Source organism: Schistocerca serialis, chromosome 3 (assembly GCF_023864345.2).
Source record: "Schistocerca serialis cubense isolate TAMUIC-IGC-003099 chromosome 3, iqSchSeri2.2, whole genome shotgun sequence".
In the NCBI taxonomy this organism is placed as follows: Eukaryota; Metazoa; Arthropoda; class Insecta; order Orthoptera; family Acrididae; genus Schistocerca; species Schistocerca serialis.
Genome location: NC_064640.1, coordinates 638,299,081 through 638,324,243, shown reverse-complemented (window position 1 = coordinate 638,324,243; position 25,163 = coordinate 638,299,081). Strand labels below are relative to the sequence as shown.

At 39.7% G+C, this 25,163-nt stretch overlaps 1 protein-coding gene across 1 annotated transcript in view; it reads right to left on the bottom strand.

Annotated features, from left to right (window-relative positions):
• Positions 1 to 3,902: 3,902 nt before the first annotated feature.
• LOC126470521 (putative Dol-P-Glc:Glc(2)Man(9)GlcNAc(2)-PP-Dol alpha-1,2-glucosyltransferase) overlaps positions 3,903 to 25,163 on the bottom strand; it is a 112,586-nt gene continuing 91,325 nt past the window's right edge. The window contains exon 5 of the mRNA XM_050098434.1: positions 3,903 to 7,522. Coding sequence (XP_049954391.1) covers positions 6,785 to 7,522 — 738 coding nt within the window. The 3' untranslated portion in view covers positions 3,903 to 6,784. The remainder of the gene's footprint in view (positions 7,523 to 25,163) is intronic.

Sequence of the window (25,163 nt, the reverse complement as noted above, 5' to 3'; positions counted from 1 at the left end):
ATGGGTGCCAAAAAAGTATTTTCACATTATGAAGAGAAAGTTGGCAACTGAAATTTCACGAGAAAATCCTGCCACAACAAAAACCGCCTTTTTTTTATGATTGCCACCCCAATTCGCGTATCATATCCATGGCAGCCTCTCCCCTATTTCGCGTAAATACAAATTGAGCTGCCTTCTTTAAACTTTTTCAATCAATCCTATCTGCCGTGGATTCCACACCTGACAACAATACACCAGAAGACGGCTGAAAAGTGTGGTGTAAATAGTCTATTTAGTAGACCTGTAGCATTTTCTAAGTGTTCTACCAATAAATCACAGTCTTTGTTTTGCTTTCCGCAAAACATTATCCACATGACAGCTGCATTTTAAGTTATTCATAATTGTAATCCCTAAGTATTAGTTGAATTTACAGCATTTAGAATTCTGTGCTTTATCCAGTAAACCGAGTTTAGCGGATTCCTTCCAGTACTCATGTGGATGACTTCAGACTTTTCATTATTTAGAGTCAATTGCCACTTTTCTCATCGTGCATATATTTTGTCTACGTCATATTCTAACTTGTTTTAATCTCAGATGACTTTATAAGACGGTATATAACAGCACCAGCTGCAAACAATCTAAAGGACTGCTCAGATTGTCTCCTAATTCATTTATTAGATCAGGAACAGAGGAACAGCTATAACATTTCCTTGTAAACGCCAGATATCACTTCTGTTTTACTCGATTTTCCGTTGATTACTTCATACAGTGATATTTCTGACAGGAAGTCACGAATCCAGTCACAACTAAGACGACACTCCATACACACACAATTTAATTAAAGTTGCTTTTGAGGAACTTCACATATATTGCCATTACATGACATCTTCATTTCGAAATCACACAAACATTTACGGATACACATTTACAGCTATACTGGTACAAGAAAGTAACATCGACATATGAATTAATAATTTGGTTGCTCTGTGAATGAAACTGCATTGTCGCAAAATATAGCAACAGTGCAGCATGTGGGAGAGAGATTCTCGCAGTCTAGTTTGTAACTTGGGTTAGCAGCTCGGAATGAGATTGAATCTTATTGGCTGCTAGCAGTTAATGGTGGAGAATGCGCACAACGGCTAAAAATAGGGCCGCATTCCAACATTATGCAAACTATAGTACAGTGTATCTTTTGATGAGTGTAAAGTTCCAAAAAACGAAGTTCAAAGAATCGAACAAGATATTGCACCCAATTTCCTGTACACTGGCATCAACTCAATCAAGAAATACAAAAAAAATGTCACATGTCAGGTGTAAACCTCTGCCTGTATTAATGGGTTGTTTAGTGGTAGTCCATATGTTAAGACGAACTACAGGTCTCGTGAGACTAGCATTATGCGTGCCTGTCATGCCGTGCCTCACAACCCCTCAGTCTTGCCTTGCTACAAACTTTGTAGCTGAATTTATAACAAAATATACGTGAACGGCAAGAAACAGCTATACATTATAGCAGGCGATTCTCAGCAAAGAGCGAAGTGGTAATAACACAAGACAAAGATAGACTTGATGCTAAAGTTTATGTGAAGAAGGGAAGCTGCAAAAGGTAGAATATTTAAAGTACTTAAGTAGTTTGACTGAGGAATGTGGGAGAAAAATAATAAAGGTAAATGAAAGGGATAGAAATTTGGGAGAAATGTCAAAAGCATAAGGATCATTATGAAACAAGAAGTGTCTCAAAAGTGTGAAACTCTCATATCCAAGACCTACTATGTATTCAGTTAATCATTTCATGAACAGTAATGGAAATATGTGAAAAAAGAATACAGGCCTGTAAAATGGAAGTTCTCGAGAAGTAGAAATGGATTGATGTAACTATATAGATGGAGAAATGAAAGACCTCTTAGAGGAGGACCTTCTGCAAAACAAAATATAAACATTAAGGTTGTAGTGAAACATCATGTTTCAAGGAAAGAGAAAGATGAAGACTGAGGTACAGATAACAAAGCTGTCCAAGACAGTCGATGGGCGGGAAAGGAACTAGAATGTCATGGGGAAAAATGAAAAAATGGGAGAATGATGATGCTGGAGAGTCTTGTGTTTCCAGCATACCTGGCCCAAGGTTGGAAACCATGGTTACGATTAAATATGGAGCCTGAAGATACAGGAAGATTTCAATTATATTACATCAGTCAGGCAGAGATTCTGAAATCAGATATTGGATTGTAAGGTGTATCCAGGGGCAGAGAGACTCAGATCACATTTTGATAATGATGAAGAGTAAGCTGAGGTGTAAGACTAGTCAGGAATAATCAACATGAAAAGAAGTGGGATATGGAATTATCACGGAAAAAAAGAGATACGCTTGAAGTTCTGTGAGGCTATAGATACTGTGATAATGAATAGCTCAGTTCAGTTTAAGAGGAATGGACATCTCTAAAAAAAAGGGCAATCACAGAAGTTGGAGAGAAAAACGTAGGTACAATGAAGGTAACTGTGAAGAAACCACAGGCAACAGAAGAAATGCTTCAGCCAATCGACAAAAGGAAATAAAAAAATGGTCAGGAAATTCAGGAATGCAGAAATAAATAGGAAGTGCAAGGAAGCTAAGATGAAATGGCTACATGAAGAAATATGAAGAGACTGAAAAGTAAGTAGTTGTCTGAAGCACTGACTCAGCATATAGAAAAGTCAAAACAACCTCAGCGAAATTAAAAGCAAGGGTGGTAACATTTAGAATGCAATGGGAATTCCACTGTTAAATGCAGAGGAGAGAGCTGATGGGTGGAAAAAGTACAATTGCAGCCTCTATGAGGGGGGAGAACTTATCTGATGATGTGATAGAAGAAGAAACAGGAGTCAAAGGGGACGAGATAAGGGATCCAGTATTAGAATAAGAATCTAGAAGAGCTTTGGAAGACTTAAAATCAAATAAGGCAGAAGAGATAGAAAACATTCCATCAGAAATTAGAAAATCATTGGGGTAAGTAACAACAAATGATTCATGTTGTTGTGCATAATTTATGAGACTGGCAGTATACCATCAGACTTTCAGAAAAATGTCTTCCACGCAATACTGAAAATAGCAAGAGTAGACAAATGCGGGAATCATCATACAAGTCATAGAATCAACTTAACAGCTCAAGCATCAATGTTACTGAGACAAGAATAATATGTAGAAGAATGAAAAAGAAAATTGAGGATCTGTTAGATGATGATCAGCTTGGCCTTAGGAAAGATAAAGGTACCAGACAGGCAGTGCGGAAGTTTTATTGGATACTCAAAGCAAGACTGAAAAAAAATCAAGACACGTTCATAGAATTTGTTGACCTGGAAAAAGTGTTTGACAATGTAAAATGGAGCAAGATGTTCAAAATTCTGAGATACATCCAGCAAATAATTGAGGCAAGTGCTAATCTGACATGGAAAAGGTTGACACAGTAGAGGAATTCATGGTGGGTCATATCAAAGCAGTCAGAAGACTGATTACTAAAAAACAGGACCCTAATAAGTTTTTCTACATAGTATAAAATACAACACTATATGTATTTGTGTCAAAACACACAAAAATAAGCATTAAAGTAGTACGTGTAGAACCTTACTTCATATATGTTATTTCGCTTCATTAATGAAATGCAGAATACTGATATATTGAAATTGGTACGAACAGATCTAAATAATTCCAGTGAAATCAATCACTTGAATGGCAACACACTTGTACATACTGCAGTTAAAATTTTTTACCACAATATTACATCAGAAAAACAGAAATTAATATACTATTAATGACAACAATGCATTGAAGACCAGAGTTCCACTCCACTATTGTAAGCTACAGAAAGAGCATGAGGAAGGGGATAAAAAATTTACAGTACAACTAAAATATGTCTTTCAGTACTTTTTAATTACTGTCAAGGAATGTCCAGTACATTGCACAAGAAATTTAGTTACTTTTTCAGGAGGGTTCAAGAGATACAACAATACAATATTGCACACATAAAATCACAAATTAACACTAGATTATGAAATAATTACAGAAATAAATATGAAAGTAACTCCAAGTGAATTTATATCCAATGAATTTTCAGAAATTTTCAATACAATTTGTGGTAGCCTCATAAATTAAGACAAATAACTGAAAATATTAATTCACTTCAGCTGGAAAGTTCAATTGTGAATTATCTTCATAAATATGCACTGCTTTGAGTTATTACTATAATAACAATGAGTAACACTAGTAATCACAACCACATGTATCATTAAAGTAAGAAGTCTACACACACACACACACACACACACACACACACACACACACACAGCACAGAGAGAGAGAGAGAGAGAGAGAGAGAGAGAGAGAGAGAGAGTGGGATGAGGGGGGAGATTTCTACAAACACATGTATCATGTTGAAAACAGTATATCATCACTTATTACTTATCAAGAATCATAACCAAGCCTGGCATCATTGTGTGTGCCAGGAATGATTAAAAGGTACCTGAGGCATCACTTAAAATGTAAGAAGCAGACATAGAACATCCAGTGCCAGGAACTGACATATGGTATTGGTCCCTGCTAACTTTTGACGAACAATGTTTATGGATAACTGGTTGAAGAATGGTGAGTTTCATTAAGAACTGCCAAGGACAACAATACAAATTTTCATTTCCACAGTTTTTCGCCAAAACTCTATGAAGGGCATTGCTCCACAGAACACCAGAAGCACTTTACTACTACAAAAAACCACAAACAATTATAAAATCACTCTTTCCAAATATTTTACTACAATTATACACATTTCCATGTTATAAATGATTTTCAGAGTGTCTGTTCAATATTATTATAATACGCAGTACATAAATTTTGTCTCAAAGTAATAAGAGACCTATTAATGACAAATACTTTTAAAATCACTAATAACTAGATGGAATGAATGTTGATCACATTGCAGGTCAATTAATAGCACGTATTTCAATCATTCTTATTCTGCAAAAAAAGGAAAGAAAGGGAAGAGCACCAAAAGTTCCAGTTAATTGTCTAAAACATTTAACAGGTAGAATCACCTGTTATATCGCAAACCAACACAGTCACCAAAAGTATCCAAATTTCTGAGCCTATTTTTTCTACATAACAACACACAAATACAATGCAATAAAAAAGAGGAAACACTTTATTAACTCAAACAAGAATGTTTTTAAACAAATTTTGTAACACTAAAAATTTCTTTCCTCAAAACCTTTGGTGAGGCAGTTGGATAGAAAACTGCTAGTTTTACAAAGAATGATAAAATACACGTGTCTTTTACAGAACTAAAAATTCACAATATTTGCTTGGCATAATCTTAATGCAACACTAATTGCTACAGCAGAGCAACTTCCACAACATGTAACAAATATGAACAGTGAAGAGTTACAAGGAAGGAACTGTAAAAGCAAGCCACACATTAAATGCCTATGTAATAGATGGATCAATAGTTCGGTGTAATATTTAAGGATTTTACAGAAATTGTGGTGGGTGAATACATAATAATAATAATAATAATAATAATAATAATAAATATGGCAGTAACTACAGTGAAATTGAGGGAGAGAATACAATGGTTACCAATAAAATGAAGTACAAAAACAATTATGGTTGCTGAAATAAGTACAAAATATAAGGAAATATTTGATGAAAAATGCTTTCCCCAAAATCAGCATACACTGTATACGTCATTGCACAAATTCAGAAACAATAAACTAAAAGAAACAGTGAGACTAACTCCATAATACAGAGCAGGTACTATGTAACTCAGCTTATTTCATGTAATGAAGTAATATAGTGTACAGAACAACTCCATGACTACTGGCAATAAACTGATAAAAACAGAAAAGTAAAAACACTAACTGAAAGATAACTGTAAGTAATCAAATTTTTCTTGCCAAATATACACCACTGACACCTCATTACCTATGTTCATTTGGAACGAATTCAATAATGCTAACATCCAATAAATTAAATTTACTGCTTCGGTTGTGATGCACCATCTGATACTTATAACTGCATGCAACTCTTCGCATACCAAGACTAGTAGTGACTGCTTTCCAAACAAGTGCAGCTGAGAACTTTTATTACATCAATAATGATCGCACCCTATGCACTCTGATGGCCTTTGCACATTCTCAGGTTTTTATTTCTCATAGAGATGAATTTAAACACAAAGACACCTTTATATAAAGTTTGAGAGAGAAGTTTAGGCCACAAAAAGTGTAGCATACAACAGTCAAGAAAACCTCAGAATTTTTAACAGACCACAGTTGAACTACTTCTATTAATGTGAGAATACTTCACACATACTGTCCTCTCAACCACACTAGGATCTATCAAAGACATTGGTCCCAAAACTGTGTAATTCAGTATCACTTACAAATTCTCACAGAGATATCACATATAATTCTCAAATATCACTGGTTTAAAAATCACTAGTCACTGCCTGATACTACCTAACCTTAAAGTACCTATATATACCTACAAAGAATAATCTTAAAACAGAATGAGATCACGAACACAGCCAGGTGACTAGGCAGTATACATTTAATGCCTAGAGTGGCAACACACTTAACATCTATAGCTACACTGAAGGAGCATACCACATAGTACATTTCTTCCTTTTTTTCTTACAATGTATCAAATATGTTTGGCAATAATATCTGAAAGTATAAACATATTAAATTTTCTAGTTCTAAACAGCCGCTGTTGTACATTTCAACCATACAATACAGAACTGGTGAAGTCAAATGCAGTTCAGTCTTTCTTCACTTGAAGATGTCACATTTACCACATAAGTCTTTGAACTTCAGCAATGTCGTCCCAACGAATCTCACGAGTCAGAAATAAATAAAATGTTGACAAGTTGATAATGGCATACATAAAAAACTCTAACCACAACTGCCACCGATACTTTGGATAAACATTCAAGCGAAATATCAAGAATGGTAAAATAAAATAACGAAATTCTAGAAGCTTTTGTGGTACCAAAATTAAGAATACACAAATTAAGTATGACAGCTTATATGCAAATGAATGTGTATCAAGAAAGTATGTTATACAATATCCTCCATACAAATAAATTGGAATTAAAAAATACTTTATCATTGGATTGCGTTCATACAATAACTTCCAAATGTAGAAAACATAATGTCTATTATCAGCCAGGAGGTAAGGATGCACAAATGTGTAATAGCGTACCACTACTGCACACAAAACTAAAAATATTGCTGCAATTATATAATGTTGTCTCAGCCAGCTCTTGAATGAGGCTCCCAAAATTATAAAATAAGGCATACAAAAAGATGATGCAAACAGAATAAAGTACAGCATCTGGGATAAATGTAAGACCGGAACATGGGCCAATTTGTCACCAACAACTATACCTCCATTAATCACGACAAATATCATAAAAATGACACACACTATCAAATAATGGCGCATTTTTACAACATAGTTTGAAATTAACGTGATAAAAGCTTGCCGCCTCTTCCACCAGGAGTAAAGTGGATGGTAGATCAATGCCTGAAACAGAAAATATAATAAGTTAGTGACCTTTAATGAAACACTGAGGAAAATATTGTGACACAGCATGACAATACAAGAATCATGATCAAACTTACTGAAACCAAGAGGACAAGGGGGAACAGAAACAAGTGATCAAAAGGTAAAACTGGAAAAGGAAAGCAAAAGAAAAGACTGAAGTCCAAAGACACAAAGCAAAATGTAAAAGTTTTCAAGAAGGCTAACAAGATATCAGTATCTTAATAGTAACAAGGCTTTGGAGGAATCTATCTCATTGGATGTTATTAGCCTGCAATGTGTCGTCAGTCATCAGAACTGCTCAATAGCTTCACTGACAAACATGTTTTACATTAGACAATTAGACACATATGGATAAAATGAGTAAATTAGTTGTCTCACAGTGGGGAGGAAACCTATAAAAAAACACTCAATCATTCACACCCATCTCACTCATGTTGACTCCCACACTTACTCTATCTCACAAGCATTAAGACAATGCAGAAAGGGCGAAAGGTGCTAGAAATGTGATTAAAACATAAGTAAAATGAAAGGGGAGCTAAAATAATGGTACAGGAAATGCAACTGGCTGAGCACTTAGAGAAAACAGGGGTGATCCAGTCACCCTGGTAATACATGAAGAACATGTCCTGAAAGTTGGACAAATCACAAAACAATAAAACTCTCACCACATTCGTATGAATGTTAATTAAAATAGATGGCAGATCTGTTTACAAATCTGCCGCTGCCCTCTAGTCTGAAAATAAAACACAGTCCAATAAACAGTGGAGGGTCCTCTCACCAGGGGAAGTAGCCATGTGTCATAGGGCTGTGGCCTATGTGAAGACAAGTAGGGAGAACTCTGTGCTGTATACCTGGCTGGAAGGAGGTACACCATACCATGGCTGTGTTGTGGGCTTTACTAGATGGAGCTTATTGTCTGTCACTTCCAGACACTTATCTTCACATCAGTGCACAACTCTGTACCTCAAAAGCATAATGATAGCATGCAGAGTGAGGACACACTGAACTGAGAATCATAGCTCATGACACCTCCTTTGCTGCTGCATCCTTCCTTCCATTCCCAGCAGTAAATATGTGCTCTGGCACCCAGCCGAAACACACCTCCTTCCCTAGCCTTTGTAAGTGGAGAGGGTAGTTCTGGATCTCCTGGAGTATTTTTTCAGCTGGATACATATGTTGTAGAGGCTGAACGGCACTCAGGGAATCTGAACAGATGAGGAATTTAGTGGGCATGGCACACGTTACACAGACTAAATAACAACCCACTCAGCAAAGAAAACTAAGAAAAAGAATTACAAACAGTACAATTCATAGCTACAAACAATAGCACCCATATAGTACAAAAACTCAATCAAAAAATTAAAACACAACTAAAGAAAAAGCAAAACAAGCAGAGAGCACATAACCCCACAGACACTACAGCACACACAAAACAGTAACACTCATGACATAAATAACAGCAAAAAATGGTACATTCCTACATACAAACAAAGCAACATACAAGATAGCAAATATACTAAAGAAACAGGGATTACAAATAGCTTACAGAACAAGAAACACTTTCCAATCACATCTACAAACGACAGAAAAACCAGATAAATGCCAAGGAGCAGGTATACACCAGCTAGAGTGCCAAGAATGTAAATCAGTATATCTGGGGATGACAAGCAGGAAGTTTAAAACTAGATATAAAGAACATATAAGAAGTTGGAAATATGAAAATAGCAATACTACCTTCGCCGAACACCTGATAAAACATGGACATGAACCATCCAACATGGAATGTGACATGACAGTCATCACAGTGAATAATCACAACAAAAAGCTCCTGACATTGCAAGAAAACTTTCACATACAAAGAGCCACTGCGATGGAAAAGAAGGTACTCAATGACCAAATCCATATAAACAGTAACACCCTGATCATGCTAGACACCAAAATAACAACAAACCGAAATGTAACCAGGATAAATAAAACATAAAATAAAAATAACAAAAAACCACACAAACAAAAACACACACACACACACACACACACACACACACACACACACACACACATCAAACAAAAAACAAACACACAACAACAGTTGGCAACCACTACACACCAACACCACACACATGTTGATCACCAATTGGAAAGTGAAACATGAGACTTGACAAATGACAAATGTGGATGGAAGAATGCCAGATATTGGCTAGCTGGAGTATGAGGACTAACAAATACATCTCCAGGACCACACACGTGTTAACAGCGCTGGAAATCTTAAGTAACACTGAACGATACATTCACAATACAGCAGCATAGTACGTCTATCACATAATATGTTTATTGTATGTATAAAAAGTAACTTTTATTTCAGGCCACTGAGGATGCTTCCAAAATAAAAGAAGCGAAACACATATGGCAATAAACAAACTGCCTTCATTTAGTTGCATAGACAGTACATACCTCCACAAATTTAGAGCAACTAAGGGAAAGACAGAAAACAGATAAAAATGATGACAGTGAACTTTGGAGGCACCTACGGAATCCCTCCGTTTAGACCCATCTGTGACTATTGCTATGGTTATTGTGCTTATTTATGTCAGAAAACATCATCTTGAAAACAGAAACAGAAGTGCAAACTCTCCTGTACTGCACTAAATCTAAAATTACTCTGAGCCTCTGCAGTAGCAAGGGTGGCACTTGGTTAAAACACCAGATATGAGCATTTTCATGAGATCCCAAACAGCCTCGCTCCCTGTGGGCGATTGGTAAAGCAGCACTTCAAAGGTGGATTTGCAATGGTATGGTATGGTATGGTATGGTATGGTATGGTATGCTGTTGAATTGGGAGTAGCGAGGAACGTACACATCTGATGCACCATGAGGAGTTAAGCTCTACAAAAAGGAAGCAGAAGAGTCCTGGCTGCTCCCCAAGACCTGTGGCTAAGACACTTCAAAACATTCAGTGCCTTCTGGGCCCTCACCTTCAGGTGTGGTAACCACAACAGTTTGGAGTAAAAAATATGGCCCACAAACCACACAGAGTCTTTAAAAGTGAGAATGGTGTTCCACATATGCAAGTCCAGTAATTAAAAATACGACAACAATGATTACAATGAAAGAACTCTGATCATGCTAGCCACCAAAACAACAACAAACCGAAATGTAACCACGATAAATAAAAAATAAAATAAAAGTAACAAAAAACACAAACCCATGGGGGGGGGGGGGGGGGGGGGGGGGTGTAAAACCAGTCTTTGCAGCCCACTTCTCCAGCCTCTTTACTGTAAGTTGCAACTGATGAGTTGCTGTTGCAGTAATGGAGGAGAAACAGAAAATCGCAAAATCATCCACAAATAAGGAGCATAGTATGGGATGTCTTAGTGCAGATGTGATAGTGTTTATGGCTATGGCAAAGAGGTTAACGTGTAAAACACTGCCCTGAGGAACACCATTCTCCTGCTCAAAATGATCCAACAGCCCATCACCAACTTGGGACGTAAAAAAGCACTTATACAGGAAGCACTGTAAAGCCCCACTGATGGAGTAGTTCCAGAATACTATGTCTCAAGTTGTGTGGTAGTCCTCAAAGGAGCTGGCTGGTCCCTAACAACTAGACCAGATGATGGTTAACCATTTGCTTCAGGGTCTTTCCTACCTAGCTCATTAAGGCAACATTCTAGTAACTACTGCGACATGTGCAGTCCTTTCCTGGTTTGAGGAAAGGTATCAAAATTGCTGCTCCATGAGATGGTGAAGTGGCCTGTCTGCCATATCAAATTAAACATTTGAGGAGGACTTCCCTTGACACTGCTTGCAAATGTCGAAACAGACTGGAGTGACAAGGCACAATATCACATGCCTCAGACAGTGCCAAATCCAACTCTCACATCGAAAAAGGTCAGTTGTAAGACTGAAAAGGGTCGGTTGTAAGACTGAAAAGGGTCGGTTGTAAGACTGAAAAGGGTCGGTTGTAAGACTGAAAAGGGTCGGTTGTAAGACTGAAAAAGGTCAGTTGTAAGACTGAAAAAGGTCAGTTGTAAGACTGAAAAAGGTCAGTTGTAAGACTGAAAAAGGTCAGTTGTAAGACTGAAAAAGGTCAGTTGTAAGACTGAAAAAGGTCAGTTGTAAGACTGAAAAAGGTCAGTTGTAAGACTCAGAACTGTTGGATCATAAGCCCAACTTGGCCCTCTCTACAGTCACATGGTAGTGGTGAAACGCCAGATCCTGGTTAGCATTGGGACTAGTCAGTGCAAGATACTCTGCCATCATGTGAGTGGCGTTTCAGGGTGATGCTTGGAGACACCACTGTTCCAGCACTGTTGATTTTGGTAAACTACTGTGTTTACTGAAAATCCTCCTGATGGCTTCTGTTACTTCTGTAGGATAAGTGGAATGGTTGATAAGAGTTCAAGAATGCTTGCCTTGACCTTTTCTTGCTCACTTTAATTATGCATTGGTTCTTGCAACTTGAAAGGCTGTGATGTTGTCTGATGTTCAGTGATATCGGATATGTCAGCAGCATCATGGATCCCTCGTGTGATGAAGTCCACCCATTTCTGGATACTGTCTACGTACAAACACAGCCAACTAGCTGAACAGTGTGCAGCTAGCCCTGCTGACCATCCATTTCAGTGGCTTCTGTTCAAGTAATGATCCATCCAGTATGTAGAGCCACAATGGGAAGTCACTGGAATGAAGTTCATCAGGTGCTTCACACTGAGCAGAGTATGCATGAGCTGGAGAGCAGAAAGACAGATTGATGGCTGAGGATGACCCAGCAGCAGCCGAGAAATTAGTGGTATCGCCTGTGTTGAGGATGTACAGCTCCTGAGACATCATGAGGTTCTCCAAGACTTGACCCCTATGGCTAGTATAGTTTGAGCCCCCCATAACACATTAGTGATACTACAATCACCCATGGGAAATGGGCATGGGGGAGTTTTGTAAGATCCCTGAGAGCCTCAGAATCTATTGCATCCTGTGGAGGTAAGTACAGTGAGTAGATAGCGAACTACCAGTTCATATTAATGGCAACAGCTACTGCTTATAGGTTAGCAACCAAGGATAGAATAGAGGAGTGGTGTGTGTTAGTGACAAACAGAGCAACCCCTCCCTTGAATCATTCTCCAGTCAGGTGGACAGTATAGCCTCATAAGCACAGGGACATCAATGGCTTTAAAATGTGTTTCTTGTAAAAACAAGCACAATGGTTGTGCCTGTGCAACGAGTTTCAGTTTCTCTACTGAGTCGTGAACTCATTCATGTTCCACTGTAGTATGGGAACCATTTTTGACGGGAGTTGTACCTTCACCATGTCTTTCTGCCAGAGTGGGGAGCCTGCAATGAGTGGAAGTCCAGCCTTGGGGAAAAATGGTTGCCCTGGGCCGACTTTGAATTCCATTGCCTCCGAAGCAGAAGCAGCAGAACCATCAAGTTAAATGACACTGACATGGTCTGATGGTCTACTGCCTGTTTTTGCCTGTGGTGGAAGCTTCCCATTTGCTTCTTTGCCCTGGGAGGGTCTTGTAGCAACTACCACAGCAGGGGTAGGGGCATTTCTGGGTTTCTTAGCAAACTCTGCCTTAGGACGCACAGGCAGCTCCACATTGGTGGCAAATGTGGCTTTATCTGATGTTCTTGATGTTATTTGCAGGGCGAACGGAGGGGGGGGGGGGGGTTAATGGGTTCCGAAACAACGAAATAAGTGCAGCTCGACACATGCATCGACAAACACATGTATTACTACTGGCTCTTACAACCTCCATTTGTGTAGCAGCATCGGCTTTCTGAGCTGGCTGTTGAAGAACTTTAGCAAAGGAGGTAGAGAAATTAGGGGGGCTGCATAACCTTACAGATCTTTTGGCCTCACCATATGGGATATGCTTCGTTGTCTAAACATCTTGTATCGTCTTTTCCTCAAGGAAGACACTGCAGTCCGTACTCCAGACAGGGGGATCCCCAGAGCAACTGACACACTTCGGATGAGATGAACTACCGACTCCTTTGTGGAAGCCTTGCCACAATTGCCACAGGTGGCTTTACCCTTACTTCCGAAGGTGGTGTGCACAAATTCTGACATTTAAAAGAGCACATTTGGTTCAATACATAAAGCCACATGCTTATGCAAAGGAAACCCACTTTGACACACTCTAGGAGTTTTGTGATACTGAAAATGAGGATAAACGAGTCTGGTTTGACCAGATCACCATGCGCCCTTTTCATTATATTGTACACATCCATAACGTCTTCTTGGGCCCACTGAGCTTTCAGTTCCTCTTTGGAAATATCTACAAGATCCCTGCACAACACAATATCTTTGCTATAGTTCAAGGTGTTGACGAGCTCCAGTTCTGACATATGAGGCGTTATCAAAAAGTAACGGGAATTTTTGTTTTTCTTAAAGAATCTGTATTTATTTATCAACAACATCAATTTTGTCCACTTCAAAGTAATCCCTCTCAGGTAGAATAAAATTGTGCAGTGTTTTTTTCCAATCTTGGAAGCACTTCTGGAACTTACTTTTCATCATGGTGTTTAGCTCCTTCGGTGATACTGTTTTTATCTCATCAATGGTGGCAAAATGTAATCCTTTCGTGGTTCTCTTCAGCCTCAAGAATAGTAAGAAATTGCAGTGTCTGGCAATTAAAGTGGCTGAGGCAACAACGGCCTTGGCATCCATGATGCATTATTCCTTTTCACTCTAAGAAAAAAGAGAGAAGAACCTTCACAGGGCATCCAGGGCAGTCATCTTAAATGTCTTCCCTATCCTCTTTGAAACATTTACACCACTCAAGCTCTTGTCTTGTGTATTGTGTACTGAACCAGAGACCTAGAAACGACAGAAGATTTGTCCCGCCATAGCCCTCAGTGGTCCACAACCCCACAACAGTCCACCCACCCCACCGCCGCCCCACACCGAACTCAGTGTTATTGAGCGGTTCGGCCCCCAGTGGTCCCCAAGTGAGTAAAGTGGTGAGGGCTTGCCACGTAACAGATGATAGCTGTGGAAACCATACCCAGCTAAAATGTGTTCAGATGGGTGAGAGGACTTCATCGAAGGTGGAGGAAATGGTGTAATACCCCCCCCCCCCCCCCAAACCAGTGTTCGCGTGCCAGAGTGATACAATGTTCCTGCATATAACAATGTTGAGATCATCCAGGAAAACAGAATAGCTACCGGGTCAAATGAGGGAGGGAGAGAGTGTGTGCACACACACACACACACACACACACACACACACACACACACACAAAGTGTGAAGCTGGGTGTCCTTCAGTGCAGTGTATTATCTATGGTGAGAAACTCTCATCCCCCCAACAGCAATCAATAAAATATAGTGATGCACAGAAAACAGTGTGAAATGTTAAATGGGGAAGGAATTTGTTATGTGGGTTCAAGGAATAAAAGGTTGTGGTGACTGTGGTTCTTGTAGTAGTAGTAGTAGTAGTAGTAGTAGTAGTATGCATCAGTTCTGGGTCACAGCAAAGCTGAGGGCCTATCTGCAATAGTGTAACCCTCAGTATGCCGGCACCATGAGTTAAGGTTTTAGTTTTTATTGCAATATTCACTCTCTTAAAAAATGTGGTCAGCAGTAGTAGCATTGCCAGCTAGTATTTCATAGAGGCATGTTCAATTTCAGTTTATGTCTTATGTCAGTTAGGATCGTTCATTCTTTGAGAATATGAATTACTGTCAATGGTACTCCCCACATGCACTGTGGTGAGAGGGGATGGGTGTCCTCTAGTTGCAAGAGAGATTCATGTGCAAGTTTCGTGTGATGAATATGTAGCTGGAAATACAACCGCTGCTTTGCGAAGAGGACTGAAATGAAGTTTGCCACTCTGATTGTTGAGAGAGTGTTGGTATGTGCAGTATTTTGCCATTCTGTGTTAGATGCTCTCAAGATGATGTGTCTGAGATGTGACCGACCATCAATGCTTGGGTTCTCAGCTGTAATGTTTCTGTTGTGGTTGCATCCTTGGCGAGTGTCAGTAAGGCCACTGCTGGCATATAAAAACAATCATGAATATTGGAGGCCAACAAATTCCGTGAGCAGCATTCGTCTACTGCTTACAACCCATTAAACGAGTCACTATGTACAATGAAGTTCTGGTTTGGACAAGTTCCAGTATGATGGAGGGCTCAAAAGATGGCAGTAAAAGCACTGCACGTATTTAGTAGTGTGTGCTAACAATAACCTCATGTATAAAGATAGGTGTAATCTAGATAGCCACTGACCTTACAGTCATGTATATGTATGACTTCATGACATGGATAATGATGATATACAGAGTTAAATATCTGCCAGGAAGAATTGGGATCTGTAGTTCCCTTGGTGCCACAGTGCATGCCCATCCATATTACTGGCCTGGGGACAAACCCCAGGGGAATGTGAGATGATGATCTTTGTATACAAGCAAGTGGTGGTGGTGGTGGTGGTGGTGTAGTATTGGGTGTTGGAGTTCTTTAGAGTCTGCACAGAATACTGTGGCTGGTAGATGCACAGACAGCAGGGCATGCATAGGGGGAGAGGTAGTGGTGGGGGCTGCAGGCAAGTGCTGTAAGGGAAATGCTGAGTGCTGGAGGGGAAATGTCATTCTGAACTGCAGCCTGCACTCACATTTTTTGTAAATAATAAGTGGGGCCTGTTCCATGTCCACACTTGCTTGGTGACCATTCAAAAAGATCTGTCACCTCTGCATTGGTTAGTATCTAAAAAGAATTCTGTCAAAAATGCAGCAATTTATTTTCTCGTGGCTTGTTGACAATTTGTTACTTGTAGAGAAGAGTCACAAGTGGCGAATTTTGAGTAAAAACTACACATTTCTCTGGTTGCCCTGTTAAAATTTCATTCTTTTGTCAAAACACAGTGGAGTTTACACAGTCTCAACTCGCTAACATGTTCTGCAGACGCCACTGGGAGAGAATTCTGAAACAGTGGTTTATTAAGTAAGGAATTGAGGAAAAGTAAGATCAGCATCTTATGAAAAAACACTTCCTTGGCACAAAATAAACTGTAATGTCTTCACTTAAGTTTTCCAAAACAAACAGCATTTCTCGTTTCTCCAGCTATTGATTGCCCTTAAAAACAACATTCTTCCATCGAAAAGTCTGTAGTTAGAGGAATAATGTGGTGGATAATGAAGTTATGCATAATAACCATACGGTAAAATACTCTCCTCTTTGTTCGGTATCATTTGCCAAAATCTAATTTTGATATCTCAAACAGTTTATAAAATAGGAGGAATGTTGTGGGTATTTCCCTCTGGCTTCATTGCTGTCACACACAATCACAAATGAGTGTGCTACATCAGATCAATTTTATCTAGATTGGTGACAGAGACCTACACTCCAAGTCTAAAGAAGAATTCAATATGTTAGCTAAATTTCATACGCATCAAGATATTATACGCATCAAATGCAAAATCATAGTGACCTCTATTTTTCACTGCAAACTTTATTGAATTTCATGCAGTGTCTTATTTCTATGTAAATATCACAATAACTATTACCATTAACAAAATGGTGGGAACATAATGAACCTGATATATAAAGCTACAAGTAAAGGAAAAATGAATTTTTTTTATCAAATAGTTTCTGTAAAATTGTTTGCGAAAGATTGCAGGGCATGTGCCTCAACTCTCTCATTGCCAACCGACTGAAAGAAGGCAGACAGTGTCGGCCTCCCCTTCCGAACAAACGAATGAATTTGCCCAGAACTTTGGATGAAAATTTGTCATTGCGTATCAGCCATCATATCCTGTGCGGACTCTACATAGGTCCTCAATCCAAATCTCAAAAGGTCTACCTGTTCAGTGGCAGTTAATAAGCAACCTGATCCTGTCATTCTGAAACAGAATGGAGTAACAAACATTTTCTGGTTGCTAGCTAATAGTGATCACGTAACTGATGAGAAGCAGCTCGTGTCATACTATCAACAGTGGAATGCACACTTCTGCAAGGAGACTATCAACTAGGGCTGTACAAGATGCTGCAGTTGCTAGTCTTACTCAGTTATGGTGTACACAAGGTCTAATAAACCTTGTACAGATGGTGTTGCTGAACATAAGCAATACATCTACAGTCAAGACAAAATTAGCATTTTACAAAACTTTAATAAACCCACTACATCCATTCCTCAAGAGGTGTTGCTGAGGAAACAGTGTTCTGTTTCTTCATGCATTTATCATTTAGTTGTCTTACGTGTGTTGTCCATGTTAGGTTACTACCAAATAATACTCCCAAAATGATGAATTGGTCAACTTTCTAGTAGCTGGTCTCCTAAGTAATGCTCTGGGAGTGTATATACAGACCAAATTCTGCAAAAATGCAGGTCACGAGATTTTGTTGATGAAACACAGTACCTTTGTTTCTAGGGCCAACCCTGTGCCCTTTGAATAGCATTCTGAAATGCTGTTCTGCAGTGATCTTCAAATGTAATATGCAGGGTAAATCACGTGAGAGTTAACACCCCTATTATTTCAAGAACAGTTCCAAGTATCAAAATGAGATTTTCAGTATATGACAGTACGCCAAGGGGGCACATACTTTGGTATGTGATAGTGTCTTACTCAAAAGGATGTACTGAAGCAAGTACGATTTTTTAATAGAATAATATACTTTTTTTGGTGGCATCCAAAAGCACTTGGATAGACGAGTTCAGTAACATAGTGCTCATTAATGTTGAGATTGAAACTCTTCGTAAAGGCATCCAAGAAATTACTAAAATTGGAAAGCAATGTGGCCAGGTTCAGTTCTTCTGGTGCAAACACTGCCACGCAGAGCTTGCATGCTCTGTCATTATATGCAGCAAAACAGCCCTACACTACTAAGATAAAACTTCATTTCCATATGACAGGTACAGGGTCAGCTATGATTTTTGTATATGTAACTATGGCATAGGCTAGCTTCTGCCGCATCAGATGTGGTTTAGAGCTATTTCAAATGCCTGCACATTTCCAGGTTTCTGTGGAAACCATTGAAGTTTTGTCAAGCAGTTTTCCATCTAAATCCTCCCCATTGCTGTTTACTTGTCAAAGCAGACGCAGAAACGGTCATTCATACTTCACAATAATAAACATCCCTGTTCAAGAAGAAAGGAAACTACTGAATCGACTTTCTTACACACACACACACACACACACACACACACACACACACACACACACACACACACACACCTGACCTGTCTTTGCCCAGAAATACCTGAATGCTTCTTACAGTAAACCACCTGAAATCAGACAAATGCGTGTACAAACACAATTCAAAACTGTAATTAGACAAAATATGCTTTAAATGAGCTAAACAGTTTATTCAGAATGACTGAAATGTCACCCACAAAATAAATACTTTAATTAATGACATGTAGTTTTACACTTAAGTACATGTGTGCTCAAATTGTTTGTCATGAACTGCAAGGCACAACTGCAATCGCCATTTGAGAGATATATGAACAGAAGAAAGTACATTGGATGATATGGTGTTGCGTGGTGTGGTGATTCCACTGCACATATCGTCGCCCATTGGGGCTTTGTGACAGACTGTAGCATTCAGTGCTCCCCACAGAAAGAAATCAAGACAGTCCCATCAAGACACCTGACCAGCTACTGTACTGCAGCATTCTGTCCATCTACATCTGCATTTACATTCCATGGTCAGGAAACTTTTCATTCAATAGTTGTGTTGCAACATGGGAACAGTGAGCTGCACAGCAGTCATGTTGGAACTATGTACGCTGTCTCTCATCCACTGCTACCTCTTTTACAAGAACAGTTAGAAAGTTCATAAGGAAGTGTGCATAAGTAATTTCACTCAATATCCCTGGGATGAAGTAAGGTCCCACAATGGAATTTCTTATGATGCCACACCATAGGTTTACGCTTCACCTTTGCTGTCGTACCTGACAAGGCCAGCGTGGATTCTCAGATGCCCAGTAAGGCATGATGTGTAAATTTCCATTATTGTGGTTCGTAAGCATTGCTTAGTAAGCAAAAAGCACACGTTGGAAAAATGCAGTGTCATCTCCAAAGTGATGCAGAGCAAACCAACAAAATTCGATACAACTTTTGAAGTCACACCCACAGTGTGTCTGATGATGCGACCAATGATAAGGCTGGAATTTATGTCGATGCAAGATGTGAATGACATTTGTTGGGCTGATACCACATTCCTTGGGAATAAGTTTCTTGCCACCATTTGTTACATAAAATTAACATGTCTAACTTCTCCTCATTAGTGCACGTGTCTGCATTTAGTGTACGTGTCTGCATTTAGTGTACATGTCTGCATTTAGTGTACATGTCTGCATTTAGTGTACATGTCTGCATTTAGTGTACATGTCTGCATTTAGTGTACATGTCTGCATTTAGTGTACATGTCTGCATTTAGTGTACATGTCTGCATTTAGTGTACATGTCTGCATTTAGTGTACATGTCTGCATTTAGTGTACATGTCTGCATTTAGTGTACATGTCTGCATTTAGTGTACATGTCTGCATTTAGTGTACATGTCTGCATTTAGTGTACATGTCTGCATTTAGTGTACATGTCTGCATTTAGTGTACATGTCTGCATTTAGTGTACATGTCTGCATGCAAGGAATGTAGGAGAAAAAAAGACCTGCCGATAGACGACACTGTTGAAAGGCGTAAGCATGTTAATAACAAAATAGCCGATACTGGCTCACTTACCTTTCAATTTTTGAATATTTCTCAGATTCTTTTCAGAAGAATTTCAACTTCCAACAAGCACTGTATCACTGTGCTCATCTTAGCAAGTGCCTCTTGATGCCGTTAAAAAATAAATAAATAAAGTATATCATTCTAATTAAAAAATCATACTTGCTTCAATACTTCGATCGATATGAGATCGAAGATTAGTGTACCCTTTAGTGTACCATCATTTGCTGAAAACCTCGTTTTGAAATCTGGAACTATTCACAAAATAAAAGTTGTGTTATGTCTCTCATGACTCTCCCTGCATACAGAAATCATCTACATACACACATCAAAAAAAAATTTTCCATCACCTTGGGTCCGAGAGTTCCGGAACATGTACTGAAATTGGAATAAAGATCAACATAAAAATCATTTCCACCTTTTTTATTGCTCATGAAAACCACACATTGCATGTTGTACCGCAATACAGCGAGACCTTCAGAGGTGGTGGTCCAGACTGCTGTACACACTAGTACCTCTAATACCCAGTAGCACGTCCTCTTGCATTGATGCATGCCTGCATTCGTCGTGGCATGCTACCCCAAGTTCATCAAGGCACTGTTGGTCCAGATTGTCCCAATCCTCAATGGCGATTAGGCACAGATCCCACAGAGTGGTTGATGGGTCACCCCACCCATAAACAGCCTTTTTCAATCTATTCCAAGCATGCTCGATAGGGTTCATGTCTGGAGAACATACTGGCCACTCTAGTCGAGCGATGTCGTTACCCCAAAGGAAGTCATTCATAAGATGTGCACGACGGGGGCACGAATTGTCGTCCATGAAGACTAATGCCTCGCCAATATGGATGCACTTTCGGTCGGAGGATGGCATTCATGTATCGTACAGCCATTACGGCACCTTCCATGACCTTGGCGGTGTACGTTGGCCCACATTATGCTACCCCAAAACAGCAAAGAACTTCCACCTTGCTGCACTCGCTGGACAGTGTGTCTGAGGCGTTCAGCCTGACAGGGTTGCCTCCAAACATGTCTCCATAGACCTCGCCATGGATGTCTCAAGCAAAGCTGCGCATCATGCAGCCTATTATGCACAGTCTGAGTCTTAACACGACGTCCAGTGGCTGTACGAAAAGCATTATTCCACATGGTGGCATTGCTGTTAGGGTTCCTCCTAGCCATAGTCCGTAGGTACTGGTGATCCACTGCAGTAGTAGCCCTTGGACAGCCTAAGTGAGGTATGTCATCGACAGTTCCTGTCCCTCTATATCCCATCCATGTCCGAACAACATCACTTCAGTTCACTACGAGACGCCTGGACACTGCCCTTGTTGAGAGCCCTTGCTGGCATGAAATAACAATGTGGACACGATCGAACCGCAGTACTGACCGTCTAGGCATGGTTGAACTACAGACAACAGAATCTGTGTACCTCCTTCCTGGTGGAATGACTGGAACTGATCGGCTGTCAGACCCCCTCCGTCAAATAGGCGCTGCTCGTGCATGCTTGTTTACATCTTTGGGCAGGTTTAGTGACGTCTCTGAACAGTCAAAGGGACTGTGTCTATGATACAATATTCACAGTCAACTCTATCTTCACGAGTTCTGGGAATCGGAGTCATGCAAAACTTTTTTTGATGTGTGTATAATGCAGATGAAACTGTATGACATCTTGGGTGAGCTGCCCGCCTGAGTCTCAGTCAGCCCATCACGGGCCCAGCCAGCCCATAGCACTTAAGCTGCAGCCAGGCCCAGGCCACTAACTCATGCCATCAGCTACAGTTGCAACACTCATCTCACCAAGATCTTGATGGATCAAAGTTTCATGTAACCCACTCAAGCGTGTAAGATACATTAAACCTGCATGAGCCATTTAGCTAAGTGTGTAGGATAATTGCACTCTCTCTTTGAAATGACAGGTCTTTCACACATCACTAATACGCAAGTCACATGTGAGTGGTTGGTTGGTTGGTTCGGAGAATTGGACCAAACAGCGAGGATGTCGGTCCCATCGGATTAGAAAAGGCTGGGCGAGGAAGGCGGCCGTGCCCTTTCAATGGAACCACCTCGGCATTTGCGTGAGACGATTTAGGGAAATCATGGAAAACCTAAATCAGGATAGCTGTACGTGGGTTTGAACTGTTGACCTCCTGAATGCGAGTCCTGTGTGTTAAACACTGTGCCACCTCACTCGGTCACATGTGAGTGTTTGGCAGGGGATTCACAGACACACATTCAGATTATTTCTCCACCATTCCACACCAACAGCACATGGGAGCACGGCCACACACATCTTTCCATGAGAGCTCCAATTTCTGTTACTTTATTATGATACTCAAATCTCCAACCACATAAGGACGCTCACTGTGCAGCAATACTCCAGGAGATGTTGGAAAAATGTAATGTAGGCAGTCTCTTTCACAGATTTCTTGCGTCTTCTAAGTGTTATGCCAACAAAATGCAGGCTTTGATTTGCCTTCCTCACAACATTTTCTATGTGATAGCTCCAGTTTAAGGTGTTTATAACTGTAATCTCTTGGTCCTTAGTTCAATCTACAATCTGTCATTTACCACGAACTGCAAATTGTGACAGTAAGTCATGAATCCCATCAGACAGTTGAGACAATGACTTACAGACATGCAATTTGATTAGAAGCTGCTTGTGACGAACAGTGTCAAAAGCCTTCTGGAAATGTAGAAATATGGAATCAATTTTAGGTCCCCAGTCGATAGGATCATTACTTCATGTGAGCAAAGGGCCAGTTTTCACAAGAATGACATTTCCTGAATATGTGCTGGTTGTATGTCGACACACTGTTTTCCTCAGCGTGTTTCATTATCCTGGAACACAGTACAGGTTCCAAAATCTTGCTACAAATCAAATCAATGATATGGACCTATAATTCATCAGATTACTTCTACTTCCTTTCTTGTGTACTGGTTTTGATCTATGCAACTTTCCAGTTCTTAGGTATTGATTTTCCATTGAGCAAGTGGCTGTATATGATTGTTAAAAATAGAATTATTTCATCAGCATACTACGAAAAGAACCTTACTAGCATATACACTGTGGTGACAAAAGTAATGAAATAGCGACATGCACATAGTATTGCATACACAAGGTATAAAAGGGCAGTGCACTCGGGGAACTGTCATTTGTACTCGGATGATTCATGTGAAAAGGTTTAAGACGTGATTATGGCTGTATCTTGGGAATTAAACTTGCAACGCAGAACAACAGTTGGAGCTACACAAGTGGGGCATTTCAGAATTTTTTAGGGAATTCAATATTCCAACATCCACAGCATCAAAAGCGTGCCAAGAGTACCAAATTTCAGGCATTACCTCTCACCATGGACAACACAGTGGCCAAGAGTGTCACAATGACAGAGAGCAGTGAAATTTGGTTATATTTTTCAAGGATAACAGACAAGCTATGCTGTGTGAACTAACTGCAGAAATAAATGTGGGATGTAAAATGAACAGATCCATTGGAACAGTGTGGTGAAATTTGGCATTAACGGGCTATAGCAGCAGATGACTGATGTGAGTGCCTTTGCTAACAGCACAACATTGCCTGCAGTGCCTCTCCTGTGCTCTTGACCGTATCAGGTGGGCCGCAGATGAAACCCATGACCTGGTCAAATGAGTCCTGATTTCAGTTGGTAAGAGCTGATGGTAGGATTCGAGTGCGGCACATGAAATCATGGACATCAGTTGTCCACAAGGCACTGTGCAAACTGATGGTGGCTCCATAATGATGTGGGCTATGTTTACATGGAATGGACAGGATCCTCTGGTCCAACTGAACCAATCATTGACTAGAAATGGCTATGTTCAGCTACTTGGAGACCATTTGCAGCCATTCATGGTCCCAAACAACGATGGACTTTATATGGATGACAATGTGACATGTCAATGGGCCATGATTATTGTCGATTGGTTTGAAGAACATTCTGGACAATTTGAGCGAATGATTTGGCCACCCATCAAATCAGTTCATGCACAAAATCCTGCACCAGCAACACTTTCGTATTTATGAACAGCTTTAGAGGCAGCATGACAAAATTTCTGCAAGGGACTTCCAACGACTTCTCAACTCCATGCCACATCGAGTTGCTGCACTACACCAGGCAAAAGGAGGTGCAACATGATATTAGGAGGTATCCCATAACTTTTGTCACCTCAGTGTAATCTGGACCAAACAACTTGCTTTCATTAAATGACCTATGTTGCTTTGCTACACCGAAAGTATATACTTACAAATCAGTCTCATTAGCAGATATTCTTGATTCGAATTTTGGGTACTTAGTGCATATTCTTTTATCAAGAAATTTTGGAAAACTGATTAGTAACTCCACTTTATTTGCACTGTCATCGGTAACAATGCCACTGCTATCATGCAATGAAGGTACTTCATGTGTCTCAATGCTGAGGTATTTTATATATGTTTAAAATCTCTCGGGATTTTCTTTCGGATTTCAAGGCAGTTTTGCTCTGGAAACTATTAAAAACTTCTTGCATTTAAGTCGAGGTCAAGTTTCAAGCCGAACTTGAAGATTTCAACTTCTTTACCCAGAGTTATAGTTTTTTTTTTTTTTCTTTTTTTTCCCAATAGTGTCCTGATTGTTGTTTTTCGTGGGGGACTTGCACTGTCTTTTATTACTGTGCTTCGTATAAAACGCCAATACTATTTCTTTGAATTTAAGCCACAACTGGTCAACACACAATTAATATGAGAGGAATGGACACTGTCTCTTAAGGAATCAAGAGAATTTTTGTCTGCTTTTTTGAATAGATATATCTTGCATTTATTTTTGGCCAGTTTGGATGGTGCAGTGTTTAGTCTTGCTACAACCACCTTATAGTCACTAATTCCTGTATTCCATGATATTTGCTCAGCATAGTTTGTCACTAAGGGGGCTAATATGTTATCACAATAATTTATACTT